This window comes from Corapipo altera, unplaced genomic scaffold (assembly GCF_003945725.1).
Source record: "Corapipo altera isolate COAL_440 unplaced genomic scaffold, ASM394572v1 50, whole genome shotgun sequence".
Taxonomy (NCBI): Eukaryota; Metazoa; Chordata; class Aves; order Passeriformes; family Pipridae; genus Corapipo; species Corapipo altera.
Window position 1 is genome coordinate 2,110,779 of NW_020884889.1, and position 16,332 is coordinate 2,127,110.

Sequence of the window (16,332 nt, forward strand, 5' to 3'; positions counted from 1 at the left end):
ACAAAATTATTTCTGGCCTGACTTATGGAGTGTGAAAGGGATTTACTTCTTGTTTTCTTTTGTGATGTTGGCCGTGTCTCTGTGCTGTTCTTGCTCAACCCCTCTGATGAAATGGAGAGACATCCCCCTGCCCTGCAGCAGAGCTCTCCATCCACGCTGCTTGAGGTTCTGAGAGTGCACAGAGGTGGCACAGAGGACATGGCCAGCCCAGCTATATGAGGCCACCCTGCCCTGCTCACGTGCCTTTGTCAGGGGCAGAGATGTTTCATTTCCACATCGGGGCTTTGTCGCGTCCGTCACTGCTAAAAAATGGGAAAGCACCAAGCCTGCATCCCTGCCACGGATTTCTGATTCCTTATACAGCTCTCTGAGAAGAAGGCTTTCCAAATAACATTTTTACAGTGGTAGCAGCAGCAGCCTGAGCCCTTTTCAGTCTGGATGACTTCAGCTGGCTTGCATGTGCAGCCTGTTTTCCATAGCGGTGGCAAACTTGGCTGTGAAAGCAGCCGGTGCCTCCAGAGCTGGAAAGGGAACGTTGACAAGAATGGTGTTGGCAAGGCAGTGTTTTTATACCAACATCTTTGTTAGAGACACACTCCACGCAAATAGCTGCTGCTATTTTAGGGAAATACCAGTAGACCATCATCCTTGTGTCAGAAGGGGTTTGTCTCTCTGCCCGAGGCTCTTAAGTTTTCATTCAGAAAACAGGCAAATTTTGGTGTTTTTCTTGAAGCAACAGTTTTAGCTCCTTCAGATGGAAAAATGAAGTCATGGTGGAACTGGGAATAGAGGCTTATGTTGTTGTTTAACTGAAGGAAGCTCAGAGCAGAGGAGGGTGTAAGGAATTTTTTCAGTGCCCTCTGTGCCTTGAGCCACCCTGGGGTCTTGGGGTCACTGCAGCCTCGAGGGTCGGTTCCTCCATGCAGGAGGAGATGGCTTTTGCTGCTCAGAAGCTCTTCATCTCAGATGTCACCTCCTCTCTGCACCAATGAAGGGCACAGTTATCCTCAGTCCTCTGGGATAGCTCAGCTGACTGATTTGCTTCAGCAAAAAGGAACTTGGACCACAAATCTTGTGGTTTTCCTCCTCCCAAACGCTGCAGCCAGAGATGAATGAAAATGAGGGAAAAGGGAAGAAAGGAGATGATCTTGCTCTGTCCATCTGTGTCCTGTTCCCTCAGTCATGGGGGTCTTTGGTGGCACAGAGCAGCACTGGTGGCCTCCAGGCTCACAGCACTGGTGCCACCTTTCCCTTGGCCCAGTCCTCCAGGAATTCCCCCCTAACAAGGGGGAATTCTGCACCCACAAGCTGAGCTGCACTCAGCTACTTCACACTAAGCGGCTCTTTATTTTCCATGGTGGCAAACTTGAGGGTGCAAGAAAACTAAATTTTTCAAATCAGTTATTCTCACTTCTGGAAAACATAAAATATTCCCTAAATGCCCTTTGCCATATGACATCTGTGAACCTGTGGATGAGTGAGGCATGCAGGAAAATCCCCTCAAGGTCAGACCTGTAGCCAGGTATCAGTTTTGCTCTGAGAGGAAGGAGAATATTGTTCAGAGCAATTTCCTTTCAAGTTGGGTCAGGCAATTGCAACATTTGCTGCCATCTTGATGTCCAAGGCCTTTTTGTTGCTAGGAAACTCCCCGTGTTTCTGTAATATTGTTCAATTACATGGTTAAATTACCCACTTGTATCGAGTTTCAAGCACCACTGAAACATGTCTAGTCATCATGTCTGCACATATGAGAATATTTTAGGAAAATTGAAAAAACATACAGAGGAGTATGTACATGTGCACTGATTTAAACCATCTCGCCAGGAAAATCCCATGGAGATCTAACATTTTATTTCCAAGGTCACAAAGAGGGGGTGAATGACAGCAGCTTATAGCTACGTTATTATGGCAAATTAAGATGTAAAATATATGTTAAACTCATTACACACTGAGTTAAGGTTTTGAGACTTCGGTGCTTTAAGTCTCGAAAAATATGTGTAAGTTGTAGGAAATGGGAATGGTGTCCACATGACTGGGATACCTCAGGGCTGATGCAAAGTCCATCAAAGGAGGGCAGTGACAGGTTCCTAACTGGCTGTGATGTGACCAAGAGGAGTCATTTCTTTCTCCTGTAATGGTTTTGTCACCATCAGAGCACCTTCAAGTAACACAATGAGCTGCTCACTGGTGGTTGCCGTTATTTAGGAGTCATCAGTGTCAGTTTTGTTGGATTCCCTCTGGTTCTTTCCTCTTCCTGAAGCAGAAAAGTCCCTGCACTGCTGTAGAGCAGGACTTTGGACCTGTCACTCTTTAAAACCCTGTGTATCCTCAATATGCCTTTGGCATTTTGTACTTGGTAAGCAGGTTTTTAGAGGCTTTGGTTGGGTGTATGATTTGTTCATTCCTTATTTGGTCCAAATTCCCAAGGAAACAGGGCGAGTTGACTAACAACAGAGTAGAGAAAGCTGAAAACGATAAGAAAATACTATTTTGGGGTTGAAATGAGAGCTGGGAGGTGCTTGTTATGATACTTCTGCTGTTTCCAGGCATCATTATCCCACTGCAACATTTTGTGCTTTTTCCTCTTATGTTTTTTTTTGATCTGTATCCTTTAGAATCAGGCCATGGACCCACAGTGGTTAAAACCTCCTGGTTTAGCTGAATTAAACAAGAGTCACTCATCAGTTCTCTGAGTGCTGTGGCTGTGAACACTCACCTCTCCTGTCACCTCAGCACTGACTCTCTCACTGAACTGTGCAGTAACTTGGGACATTTAATCCTAAACAGAAAGAAATCCTAGTTTTAAAACTACAGAGAGGGGAAAAGATCTTTACTGTAACATGGAATGGCCTTTAAAGAGATTACATTTTAAATCTCTTGTGGCAAAAAAAATTGCATCCTCACGGTGTTGGGCCTGAGCTCTGGGCTGTTGGGGGAGCTCAGACACATCGTGGCACAGCTGGGCCTGACTTCTCCAGCTGATAAATTCAGCCTTAGCTTGAGCTGTGAAGGGTCATCACCAACCACACTGTGTGTCCATACCCCGTGGAGTTACTGGGATGGGAAAATGAAGCATGGAATGAAATGCATGTTCGGTTTTCACATGCACAGCAGTTTATTGGGCTCCTAAAAAGTCAGGCCTTCAACTGATTCCCTTTTTTTCCCTCCTTTTGGAAGCAATAAAAAAAAATAAATCTATTTTAGGACATTTATAATGAGAAAATTAAGTTTAATGAGAATTAGCACATTCAGTGGGAAGTCCTTCAGTTTGGAAAAATGCCATATTACAGGAGTTAAACAGAGGACAGGGTTTATTTCCTATCCTAGAGGCATCTAAGTTTTTTCTTTTACTCACATGCTTTGTTAGGCCTTTGCTGCCCCACGTTCAGGTGATGGTAAAACAGACCAAGAGGTGCACTTGCCTTAATTGCAAGTGGTTGTTTTAAAAGCAGTAATGTATTTTGGAGGATAATGGTCATCTAGTTAGTTACAGTTTCCTGACTGTGGAACTGGGAAGTTGTGGAAAAGTTTTTACTGGAGGTTTTGTGGTTCTAGGCTGGGAAGGGCCAGTGCACACTGATGTCCTGCTTTGGAGTTCATGTTCTGTGAGTGGAGGATTAGCACAAACACAGGACAGGTTGAACTGGATTAGTAGGGGTTGGCCTTTCCCCATTTTAAAGGAAAACGGGTTGTGGAGAAGTTGAATTTGTTGGTTCTCAACAGATAAATATTTCTAGCAGATTTTCTCATTAGGGGAACAAAATAGGACAAATGGAAGCTTTTCCTTCTTACACATGAAAACCAGTCTGTCTGGGAGCCTTCCCAGTTGGTTACAGTTGTTGCCTTTGGAACCTGAGCTTTTCCATGGCCTGGAGAAGGGAGCTGGCCAGGCAGGTCAGCAGCGTGGAGGCTCCTACCCCAGGAAAGGGAAATCACTTCCTGCTTGGACTTTCTTTCATCTGCATATTCCCCATTCTGCTCCAGCAATCCAGTGAAGCCCAAGGCCTGGCTGCATGTCCCACTTCCTGCTGCCAAATTCATCCAAGGGAGGAGGGTGAGAGGCAGAAGGAAGCACAGAAGAGTCTGAGGTTTTCTGGCTGGTGTTTACAGGGATGGGCAAAGAGCAGGGAAGCTGCTGGGAGCCTGGGAGTCCTTCCTGCCCTTCCAGCCTGACCTCAGCAATGGATATGGTCACAGTTGTGCAGCCTATCAGAGTTTGGGAAAGAGGAAGAGCCACCAGTTCTTCTCTCCCTCTCTCTTCTCCTGGCCTTCAACCGGTTTTCCTGGAACTGGGAGTTAAAAGGCAGATTTCTATTTAAATCTTTACATTTTACTCCACGTTCTGAAAGGGGTCAGCAGCTGAGCAGTGACTTCCAAGGAGATTATGTTATATATGCTCAGTGCAAGGTATGTTATACCAAACACTAAAATATACTCATCAGGTTTCAAAACAGCAACAATGTTCTTTGCTGGATTCTTGATTTTTTTTTTAAAATTGTTTTTTATAAACTCTGTTTAGAATGCCCATAATTCCACAACACCTTTCACTTGAATATTGTATAAAAATCAGGCATAGCTTAGAAAATTCAGGTTAAGGGCTGTTATGACCATTGTGGAGGAAAGAACTGATGAGAAATTGGAGAAAATAATTTCTAAGTGTTTGACTGGAATGGGTGGGGGGGGTGAAGGTGTGCTGGGGTGGGAGCACTGGGCCAAAGTACCCTTCCCCAGCCCTGCTGTGCACACACAGGACTGTGCAAGAGCAGCCTCAGCCCTCTGGCCAGAGTCCAACAACCTGGGGTGTGGGTGCTCCCTGTGGCTCCCCCGTGTCCGCCCTGCCATGAACGGGGCTGATGTGCTGCAGCCAAAGTCTGCTCTGCCCAAAGCTGCTGGGTTGAACTGCAGCAGGAGCTGCAGGTGACCAGTGCCTCTAAGAATAGCAAGTCCCAGCTCCATGGAATTCTGAGGCAGGGCACTCCCGTGGTGCTGATCCAGGGCCAGGCTCTCGGCGGGTGGCAATGAGCTCGGCTCCGTGGGGCTGGGGCAGTTTTCACCAGCGATGGATCTGCCCAAACAAGGACCCCCACCCCTCTCCACATGGTCCCTGGCACAAGGCAACTCTGCTTCGAGTGAAATCTAGTTAAATCCTTGCTCTGAATGACTCTTTTGATGTGAAAGTTCCTAATTCGGGTAAAAGACAAATGTTGGTGAAGTTTTTGCTTTAAAATTAATTGCTTTACCTTGCTGTTCACTGACAGATTTTCTGGATTCCCATGTTAACTGCTCGTATCTTTTCATTTTCTAGCAGGATCTTTATGAAATGTTCCATTTCTTGCCAGTTTTATATAGATACACTTATATAAAAACTATATGTATGTAATAGTGTGCACATGCATTTATTTTTTTGAATTGCCAAAAATCAATTCACAGAGCAAACCCTAAGCCTTTACAGAGCTTGTGATGCCTTCATTTACTGTTTTTAATATAGGCTGCAGAGGCTTGAATTGTGACTTTGTTACGAGGTGAATAATTCTTATACTTTCAGAGGGAGTCACTGAACTGCAATCTGCTGAGTTGATTAAAAAAAAAAGATTGGAATAAAGCCAGTTAATGATAGCTTAATATCAAATGAGAAAGAAAGCTGTTCTGAATTGTATTTAAAGAAAATATGTTTCCTAGGAGTGCTCCATAATCCTTATTACATGGCAAGAAAGGAGGAAATCCTTAAAAGGAGCATTCTGTCCTCTGCAACACAATTCTGGTGATGTTTGAGCAGGCACAGGACACTGCAGAGTTCACCCCAGCAGGAACAAAACAGGGCAGCCTGAGCAGGGTCTGTGTGACCAGGCAGGGATGGGTGTGAAGCAGGGGAGGGTGGGATTTGTCTTGTGTAGCTTAGGCTGTGCCTACCTCAGATTCCAGCCTCAAATTCCAGCCTCCCTCTGTAACCAGTCAAGGAATTGTGGTGTCCCCAGTGAGAATTCTGTGTTATTGGGCTCATTAATGAAACCACATCAAACTTTGTTCATTGGGTACTACTTAAAATGTTCTGTGTCCAGCCTGGATATCAGGGTTTTTGGAAAGGCTGTATTTAAATGATTTTAGGTATTGTGATGTGAACATGTATTTAAAAAAAGGAACACGTTACTTGTTAGGTATGTGACTGAAAATTAGATTGATCCTTAAGTATGGGCATAAAATTTAGATACATCACAACAGGAATTCAGTGGTTCCTAAGGATGGAAATAGAGAAATGGCCTCTTGGACAGAAGTGCCTGTTGTTGCCTGGCTGTGTCCTTTGTGGTTTCAGGTTAGTCCAGCAGTGCTGTAAGGCTTCTGTAGGAATGTTCTTTAGCAGCTGTATTTCTTCAAAACATTCATTTTAAGAGCAGTATCAGACCTCACTGAGAACAGCACGAGTGTCTGATCAGCTGTTCTGTAGCCAAAACAGCTTTTATAAGGAGTAAAAGTGCGTGTTCTGATAAAAGTTCATACCACTGAACCCCTTGGCTTCAAGTCCCGTCCTAGGGTAAAAAGAAGTTCACTACAGAGAACAGCATCAAATGCCTGTTATGTTGTTCTTTGTTTCTTTGCCAGCTGTGGATTTAAAACTGGAATAATTCAGAAAGCAGTGGGACATTGTGACTCACTCAGTACCTCCTGGGCTTTGGACATTCTCGTAAAGCCCCGAGTGCCGAGTGCGAGGTTCAGGCACCGAGTTCAGTAACTCAGACTCTGAAACCACAGAGACCCTGATCAGCTGTAAACAATGATTTAGTTCTTCTCAACTGGCATTAGAGCTCCAGTTCCAGGTGTGCTGTGCTGAGTGACAACACCAGGGAGGTTTTCTGGAGGTGAAATTTATTCCTTCAGTCAAAATCGGGGACGTGTTCTGGTAGTAACATCTAGTTTTGTAAGACTGTTCTTTTCCATAATTGTGGAACTAGTGTAGCTTTTCTTTTAATTTTTCATGCATCATCTTTGAGTTCCCTCTGAAAACTGCCAGTGGAAAGCCTGGGGAATAACTATTACGTAGAAGAGAAATATTAAATAAGAGGAGTCTTTGCCACAAGATGTCCACTACAATTAATGTAGAAACTCTGCATCTTCATTTAAAAGCTGCAGAAAGCAGAGTCCAAATGTGCATCTTCTGTGGAAGATGAATGTTATTTATGTTGCCTGGTGTGTGTATAAGTTGAAAAGGGAAATTTATTTCCCAATAAAATCTTCCAGGCTGGAAATACAGAACAGTTTGCTTGAATCCAAATGTATATTGCTTAGTCTCCACAGGAAAGTAAAGACTTATTAAGTCATATGTCAGCTGAGTTGAATTATTGATGTTGAATTCAACATGTTGAACTCAGAGATTCATCAACTTTATAGTATTATTTGTTGGAAAAGTACCCCCTTCTATCTCTTTGGACTGACTTTTTATTATCTCTCTTATTTATTATCTCTTTTATTTGAGGCAGTGGTTGCTGACCTGACTAATAGCTTTCATCTTTGTACTTCAAGTTGTTTCCATATGTGCAGGTGCTGTGGAATTTATTGTCTTTACATTGAAAAACCAAGATCTAGTCAGTGCGTTTGTAGATGTTTAAATGAAAATATGCTTAAGGTAGAATTAGGGTACAAGATTTAGGACATGCTGATTTTAATAGAAAAACGTTTAAGAGTCAGGAAATTCCAACTTAAGGTTAAAGTATTTGAAAATCAAAAAAATCTAAATTTCACCAAATCAGAAAACACACATAATTCTGGAATCAGCTGTGAATTCTTTTTATACATCTATACGTGGTAGGAGAAATCCAGGTAAATGTATGGGTGTAAATTTTGCTTAACCCAAAAGATTTATTGTTTTTAGTCTTGTCCAGTCAGGGGCAAAATTGAAATCTTCTTATGCTGCTGAGAAACCTGAAGTCAGTGTTGATCCCCCCAGGTGAGTTAGGTCTGGAACATCTCCCAGCCCCCCTTTGGACACGATAAGAATCACCTTCCAATCACAGTTGGGTTGGAAGGGACCTTAAAGCCCATCTCATCCCAACCATGGGCAGGGACACCTTCCACTAGCCCAGGTTGCTCCAAGCCCCATCCAGCCTGGCCTTGGACACTTCCAGGGATCCAGGGCCAGCCACAACTTCTCTGGGCAACCTGTGCCAGGGCCTTACCACCTTCACAGGGAAGAATTCCTTCCCAGTATCCCGTCTAACCCTGCCCTTTGGCAGTTTGAAGCCATTTCCCCTTGTCCTGTCCCTCCATCCCTTGTCCAAAGTCCCTCTCCAGCTCTCTTGGAGCCCCTTTAGGCACTGGAAGGGGTGGTTAGGTGTCCCTGGAGCCTTCTCTTCTCCAGATTTTACACCCCCAGCTCTCTCAGCCTCTCTCCATAGTTGTGCCATGAGGAGGAGCTCGAACAGTCCCAGGCTGATTTTCCCTCCTCCTGCCCGTGGTCAGGCACAGCGACCCATCCCCTCCCACCCCACTGGTCCCCTGGAAAAGCAAAGGAACATCCCCCCTCACTGTGCCCCCAAACCCCCACCAGGAACTGGGGGAGCAGGCACTGCACTATTGCCTTCCTAATGCCCCCTGCAGCACTGCAGCCTCTGGGAAAGCGTGTACCTTCCTCAGGGAGAGCCAGGGAGGAGCTGCACTGGAAGCTGCTTCATGACAAAGATGTTGTAGTGGCTGAACTTCACTGCAGAAGCACCTTCTGCCCAGGTCTCTCTCAGCCAGGTTCTCCTCTCTCTCTGGGCTGCCTCAGTGCCTGTTTCTGGTTTGGGCTGTGTCATTACAGCAACAGCTTCACATTTGGAGACCCCCAATTGCCAATCTGCAGTACAGCCACACAGACCCCACTGTCCGTTTGCCAGCAAGTGCCCTTCCCTTTCTGAGAAAGCAGGAGGCACATTCCTGAGGCTTCCTCACTGTTGAATCAATCCATGTTGCTACAGTAGATTGTTTTCCTTTTTTTACACTGCTTGGCTCTGCCTTTCTCTCTGTTCTTACACCTCCCACTGAACGGCCGTGTGGCAACTCTGGAGCTCTGGAGCTGTGGCCACACTGTGACCTCAGCACGTACTGGACAAAGATTCCATGTGCCCAGAGAAGGGAGGTGTCTGTCCAGCCCCCCTTCTCCACCAGTGAGGTTCCAGAGGTGTCCCCAGCCCCCAGGGCAGGAAACCCACCCTTCCATCTGTCCTTCTTCTGGTGTTCTCCTCAGCTGCAGCAGAGAGTGCAGGGCCAAGGGCTTCTCAGGAGAGAAGTGATCTCTGAGTGCTTTATGGAGAGACAGACTTGTACAACCAGGAGTAAATTCCCTGTTAGTTTAGATGGGGATTTGACCAGTATTTTTCTGCTTACAAGGGGCTGGGAGGTGGCCTGTGGAGTTGGCTCATCCCACGACTTCAAGAAGTTGATGGTGAAATCTCTTGGAAGGTCCTTTGCTGGTCATATCATGCTAATGACTTCAATGATACATGTTCTAACAGCAGTGAAATGCAAGAAGCCAAAACTACCTTAACAAACACGGTTCATTTAACTAAAAGAGGCAGACTGAGCAGCAGGTGGAAGGGTTAAACAAAAGGAAAAAAGATTATAAAAGTTTGCGGCTTTGGCTTCACTACAAATGGCCCTCTTGCAGCCTTTATAGCATTAGTGTTGCTTCTCATAAAGCTTGAAACCATTCATCCATTTAGAAAGATTAAATTGGTCAGTCATCCAGAACAGAAAATGTACACATCCATTTTGTCTGTTACCCTAAACCAGCTGAAGTATAATAAATGCACTTGATGCCATTAAACTAAAGCAATTGAGTATTAATGATGCCTCAGCTGGGGAATTTACAGTTTGCCTGTGTTCCTGATGGTACATTCATCTGCTGCTGCTCAGGGACAGTCAGAGCAGAGCCTTTGAGTTGGAAAACACAACTGTAATATATGATGTGAGGGACTCAGAGGAAACATCTTGGTACTAAGGCAGAGAAAATCCTAGAAATGTTACAATTTTTGTTATTCTTAGAAGATCGCCGTTAAAAAGCACAAACTTCACTTAGGATATCTTAATATATTTATGATGGTCTGTTAAACAGTTTGCAAAGACAGGTTTGTCTGGATTTCCAGTTGCAGATGAAGCTATTGCTATTTAAAGGCCTGTCACTTAAACAAGCCAGACAAAAACAGGCAGACTCTCCTAAAGCAGGAGTTTGTAGAGGCACTTGGTCAGGAAACAAGTTTATTATTAAAAATATATGAAAAATTAGATTTAATTTATCAGCATTTTTTTCTTGATTAGAGTCAAGATTTCAGAAGTAGCATCAAGAAAATCGATGGTTGCTTCAGAATACAAGGAAATTTAATTCCTGTTGCTTTGAAACCTGTAAGACATTCCCTCAAACGCAGGGATTTCCAGTGGGTTGGAAAAAACATGACATGTTTTTTAATTACTACATAAAGTGCCCTTAATCAGAGCATCCAGCTTGACACCATCAGAACTGGGAAGTAAACTCTATCCAAGTTTCCAGTTCCATGCTGGAAATGCCAGCTCATTCCTGCAGGAAACAGGAATCAGTATCCCATATTGGCTATCACTCAAAGCAGAGCAGATTGCCAGCTGTTCTTAAGCACAGGCTCGAGCAGCAGCAACTTCTGTGGAGCACAAGGAGGGGCTCCAAATGCAATATGCACTCCCAAACTTCCCTGACTATTCCCATCAAGCCCCAAAGTGCTGCTCCCTGTCCCTGCAGCCTCAGGGAGATGAGGGCACTTCCAGGGAGTCCAGAGGGTTCAACATCAGACACTGTGCTTAGGATCTGTTTTTGTTTGTTTGTTTGTTTTAATTTTTGTTCTGAAACATTTCTGGTGGCAAAAAAAGCAACAATCCTCCCCCCTCCCCCTCAGCATTTGTGTTTTACTGCAAATACAAACGGCAACACTACCAGGAGGGAGCGAGGTGATCTGAAAGAGCCAGAACCTCATAAATTGTTTGTGTGGGAAAGCCTGCCTTGCCTTTTCTCTAACTGATGGCATGCCAAGTTTATTTTACAGTATTTACAGTAAGATTTGTTTGTTTTGATACCCTTTGTATGTTGTTAGGGAAAAGGCAGAAGAAAATCTCCAGGAAGTTTATAGTTTGTGATGAGACAGAGCTCGGGCTTTAGATTTGCTTTCTAGCCCTGTACCTTTTACTGGGAGTGTAATATAGGAGGGGATATGAGATTGCAATTGGATGAGTTATTACTGAGCTGTTATTTATTTTCTCTGTATGAGTTTGGTGCTTAGGAAAGACCTCAGCCCAGCACGCTGAGGAAGTGGAATTGTTGGTTCACTCCGAGAGCAGATGCAGGATGGGCAGGAACAGCCCTGGTTTCTCCTTCCTGCGTCACAGTGCTCCAGGAGCAGGGACAACAGGCAGACTCTGCCTGTCTAGTTGAGGTCCAGACAGATGACATGAGCACAAAATGATCTATTATAGGGTGGTCCCAGTGTGGCTGTGGGTTGTCTGTGCAAGGACTGACATTCCTGCCAGCTCCAGCACACGTGCTCTGTGAGGAGAAGCCCCAGGTCTCCCTCAGGACAAGCACCCTGTGGTACAAAAAGACATAAAAAGTGGTGCCTGAGAACATTTAGGAAGTAGGATGTGTTTTCTTGATGTGCGTCTTTAACTAGAGCATCTCGCCCTGAGTCTGCAGAGAAGGTCATCCATTGGCATGGAAAGTCTTCCAGCTTGTTGTACTGAAAGGGAAATAGAGGTGTTGAGTTCAATGCTGAAGCCTTAATTGTTTGAACCAAACTTCTGAACACGTTGTAGGGCCTTGGGTTATGGCAGGAGCAGAGAAATTGGAGACTAATGGTGTATTTTATGTGCTGTGACAAACAGAGGTGTCACCTCTCCCTGACCTTTGCTGTGAAACTGGGGAGACACAAGGACTTTTCTCTGTAGTGGGAATGTTCCATTTCCATGCTTGACTCCCTGGGATGAAGCCTGATTGCCAAATGTTAGGAGCTTTTCCTACGGAGCTGGGGAGGGATTTTCCCAAGGGCAGACTCCCTTTCATCCCCATTCTCCTGCCTGGCAGTTCCCTCAGGGATGGTATTCCAAAGATGTACACAACATGGCCTTCCCTTTGCCAGTGTTGATGTGCTGTGTACACCATGAGAGGGAAAGGGTATTTTGGGGTCAGCAAGTGTCTTGGAGCAAAGCTGGTGCCAGGAGATGCTGGCACAGCTCAGCACTGTTTGGTTTACACCTGTCAGGAGCAGGCAGCCTCTCAGCTCCTGTGTTTGGGTGAGTGTATTCATCATATTTAGCTTTTAAACAATATTCTTTTCATCTTCCCTGCACTTCACAGTTGTTAATTAATCTCACAGCACCCAGGGATTAATAGAAACACTTTACAGGGAGAAGCAGAAATGAGAAGAGTTCAAGGTCATGGAGGCAGTTTTGTCAAAGGAACATCAGGTTTTGCAAGATTAAAGTGTTCTTAACTGGTCTCTCCTTGGATGTCAGCCTCCATTTTGGGAGCAGGGGGGAAGTTTTGATATTTAATGTATTTAGAGCTCCCCTTTCATTTGTTCACTTTAGCACATATTTTTTCTGAGGTAAATGTTGAACAGCTTTGTCTCCAGAGGATGATGCTGAATTTCCAAGAAGTGGAATGTCTCATGTTCTAGACTTTTCATGCACCAACTTTTCCTTCTGCAATTACAAATGGGGGTGCCTGAGTAATTAGATTAATTGGTTATTTTTTTAAAGACATTACAAAGATCCATATACCCAGTTCACTTTAATAATAAACTTGTCTGGAAGCCTTTTTGAAGGGTCTGCACTGACAACAGCACACCAGTAACTTACCTGACAGTAACACTGCAAAACAGAACCTGCTCACAGTGCTTTCTTCTCCCTAGGACTTGAAAGATGATCGGAGTGATGAAGAGGAGGAAGATTCTGTCACAGATACTGAGGAGGAGTCCACAAAGAATGGCAGCAAGAGCAGCAGTGGGTCAAGCAAACACCTCCTCAGTGGCAGTCACCACTAGCCCTGTCCTGCCCCACCTCCTGCAGTGATTTCTGCTCTGGTTTCAGCCCAACCTACAGGATAGAATTTGAGTCAAAAGGCTTGTGAGAGACTGTGATTGATTTATTGTTGGCTACTGGACCTGGAAAAAAGCCCAGTTTAGAGGGAAGGGAGAAATTGCATCAAATCACAAAATGTGTTAATGACCCACTTTCTGAATCGTTGGGAAGTGTGTGGGAAGAGGTTTGGACACTGACAGTGCTCCACTAGGGCAGAGCTCAGGGGAGTCAAATAATTCAGTGTCTCACTGGTTTTCAATGTGATATATTCCATCACACAGTTTAAGTCACAGATGTTTTGGGGTAGGTAACTTAGTGTTAACTCCTTTAGGAACCAGAATTACTCAACGTGGGAAAAATCTGACAGTGGTCTGCAGGGACTGGCACTTCAGTCTTTGCTCTTCAGTTGAAACCCTCATCAAAAATGATATTTTTTTAAGTTAGATTTCATTTCCTGGAGGCTGGAGGAAGCAAACATGGAGGAATTCAAATGACTTGCCTGTGAAGAGTTGGCTTCAGTGCAGAAATACAGTCCTTCTCTGAAATGTGCTGGATGATAGATAGGTCAAATATTGTGTTCTAAAATTTACCTGTCAAGGAAACCACTGTTAAAAGAGCAAAACTCAACCCTGACTCTCCACTGAGCTCCAGGTTTCCCAAATGTCTTTCAGTCCTTTTGGCCCAGTGTTAGAACAGAAGGGGCAGTGGGGAGAGAAGAGAGTGAATGGAAATTGGATCTTTTCACAGATCCTTGTGCACTTACTTGTATTCAAAACACCCCCTGTTCCTGACGCATCTTCAGCCCAGAGGGTTAAAAACAAATCTCATCCAGTCCCTTCTTGTGAGCTCCTTGGATATTGTGTTCTCTGGAGCAAGTGCTAAGTTCTGATTTGAGGTTGTGGAGTGTTCACTGCAGGTGTCCAGGCTTTGGGGACTGGCATGGAATGTCACCCTGTCAGTGCTGTGGGTTCATCTGGTACCAGGATCTGTATTTCCATCTCTGCTCTGTTGTAAAATGGGGAATCACATAAGTTAGACCCAAACTTAGTGTGACTTTGGCCACATACCATTGTTTATCTGTAAGCAGTGGAGGAACAGCGGATGTTTGATCAGTTCCCCAAAGTGCCTCTATCCTAAATTTGCCCCTCTTTTCTAACCCCAGTGTGGAGTGCAGCAGCATTTTCAGTCCCTGGGCTTTCCAGGGAGAGCCTGGGCCTTGTAAACAGGGTGGTGCCAGTCTCACTTCCAGCTGCATGAGCTCACAAGGCCATAAATGATTGGTGTCATAAGTTTTAGAGGCCCTGCATGTGATTCTACAGTAGCTGAGATCATCTGGGGAGCTAAATCCAGTAGCCTGATGGAGGCCAGGGGAGCAGGGCTAGAACAGCCCTGGAGCAGAGCACTTGGTTTGGGAAGGCTCCGCTTCCCTTGGGCTGCTCGGGCAGGAATTGGTGACCTACAGGAAGTGTGACATGACTGACTTGTTTTCCCAAGATTTCCTTGGCAAGGGGGATGTAATTCAGTGACTGAAGCATTTGAAAGAAGGGGAAATGTTTGGGATCTCAGATATGAAGAGAGGAGTGTTTTCTGTGCAGGTACAAGAAGCTGCAGAAGTGCTTTGTTACAGGGGCTTCGTTTTTCGCAGTGTTTGATTTTTTACTTGCATTTTGGAGCAGGTAATACCCCAAATGTGCCTGTTTTACCACACAGAGAATTCCACTGAGGAAGGAGCATGGCCTACAGCTTCTGAGGAGGATGGGAGATGTGTGCTGGTGGAATGGGACCATCTAAAGCAACTGCTGAGTTTGGCAGGGGCACGGTTGCATTTCAGGGCCTGTTTATTGCCTACATTGAAAAACACTGGCCTTTCCTAACAAAATGTGGAAATCCAGCATCTTGGAGGCTTTACACTCCCTTGGAGAGACAACTGTGCTTTCTTTGAGATGTAAAGGAGTTTTGGGAGGTGGCCAGGGTATTATCATTTAATTTTGGTGCCAGAAGCTTTCCTCCTATGACTAGGAAAGGAATTCAGGAAAGGAAACACAAGGAATGATGTTGTCACAGGAATGAGCCTCTGAACAACTACTGATTTTTAAACTGGAATTTATAGTCTCCTTGAGGCCAAACCTTGCCCTTTCTGCTCAGGACAAGCCTCCCACTGAAGCCAATTAACTCAATTGGAGTCTTGCCTAGGAGAAATTTTGGATTTCAGTTATCCAGCCTAATTGCCAGAGCCGTTGTTCTAAGTCAGTGTGAAATGGGGGTCTTTGAGGAAGAGCAGAAGGTAGATAAATACACTCAAATGTAAAGCACTGAGGCAAATTTTGGGTGAGTACAGAAGAATATGGAAGAAAACAACATCCTGAGGGTGAAGATTGTCTGGGCACAGTAAACAACCAAATAACTCCATCATGTGGCAGTGAGGGGTGTTGAAGGGAGGCCGTGAGGGCCCTGCCCAGGGGTTGCTGCCATGGCACACACAGGGATTAGACCTAAACATCCTGGATGTAAAGCTCTAGGAACTGGGAATAAATACCCCCAGCACAGGAAGAAGTGGGAATGGATTGTGACAGTGAGACTGGATGTATCTCCCCTGTCAACATCAGATTGGTCATTCCTGAAGTTATGGGAGCTTCATTTTCTACTTTTTACTGATAGAAACCCAGAAACAAGAAGCTGAGCTCACGGGGACACAGTTCCTGCCAAAGAAATTCATGTCATGGTGCTTCAAGATTTTCAGTCTATTCAATGCAATGCAGTGAAAACTCAGCCTTAACATTTTTATAATCTTGGTGTGAAAAGAGTCTCCAAATGCAGGTGCAGAAAAGCTGTAGGTGTGGCTGGGAGCACAGGCTCTGACATGTTATTGTCACCATTTCACAAAGGGTGTCCTGGTTCAATGAGGTGACACAGTGCTTCTGGCTTTGCTGTGTCAGTCTGACTGTGCCAAAATATTTCTGATAGTGATAGACTGAAAATCAAATCTTAGCCCATCAGACTCAGGGGAAACTCTTCTGTTCCATTTAATTTCTCTGTCTTTAGTTCAGGTATTCCTGTCCACGTGTACTATGCTGCCTCTGTACTTATTTCATACTTAGATTTACCAGCTTGCTCTGGATTTTATTTACAGATCTCCTTTGCTCCACAGAACTCATTTTCTCAATTCATATTATTTGGTATAATTATCTTTTTTTGTTGTTCTTAACACCACTGACTTTGCCTGGTCAGTTGTGATACACATTACAAATAAATATTTTTTGAAAA

The 16,332-nt window shown here is 44.6% G+C and overlaps 1 protein-coding gene across 9 annotated transcripts in view; it reads left to right on the forward strand.

Moving 5' to 3' along the window:
* The window catches only part of CERS3 (ceramide synthase 3), a 46,507-nt gene extending 30,175 nt beyond the window's left edge, over positions 1–16,332 (forward strand). For 8 of the 9 annotated variants that reach the window (XM_027644307.1, XM_027644301.1, XM_027644303.1 and 5 more), the window contains one exon: positions 12,900–16,332. In XM_027644307.1, coding sequence (XP_027500108.1) covers positions 12,900–13,031 — 132 coding nt within the window. In that variant the 3' untranslated portion in view covers positions 13,032–16,332. The remainder of the gene's footprint in view (positions 1–12,899) is intronic. The other variant, XM_027644302.1, reaches the window with a different exon arrangement.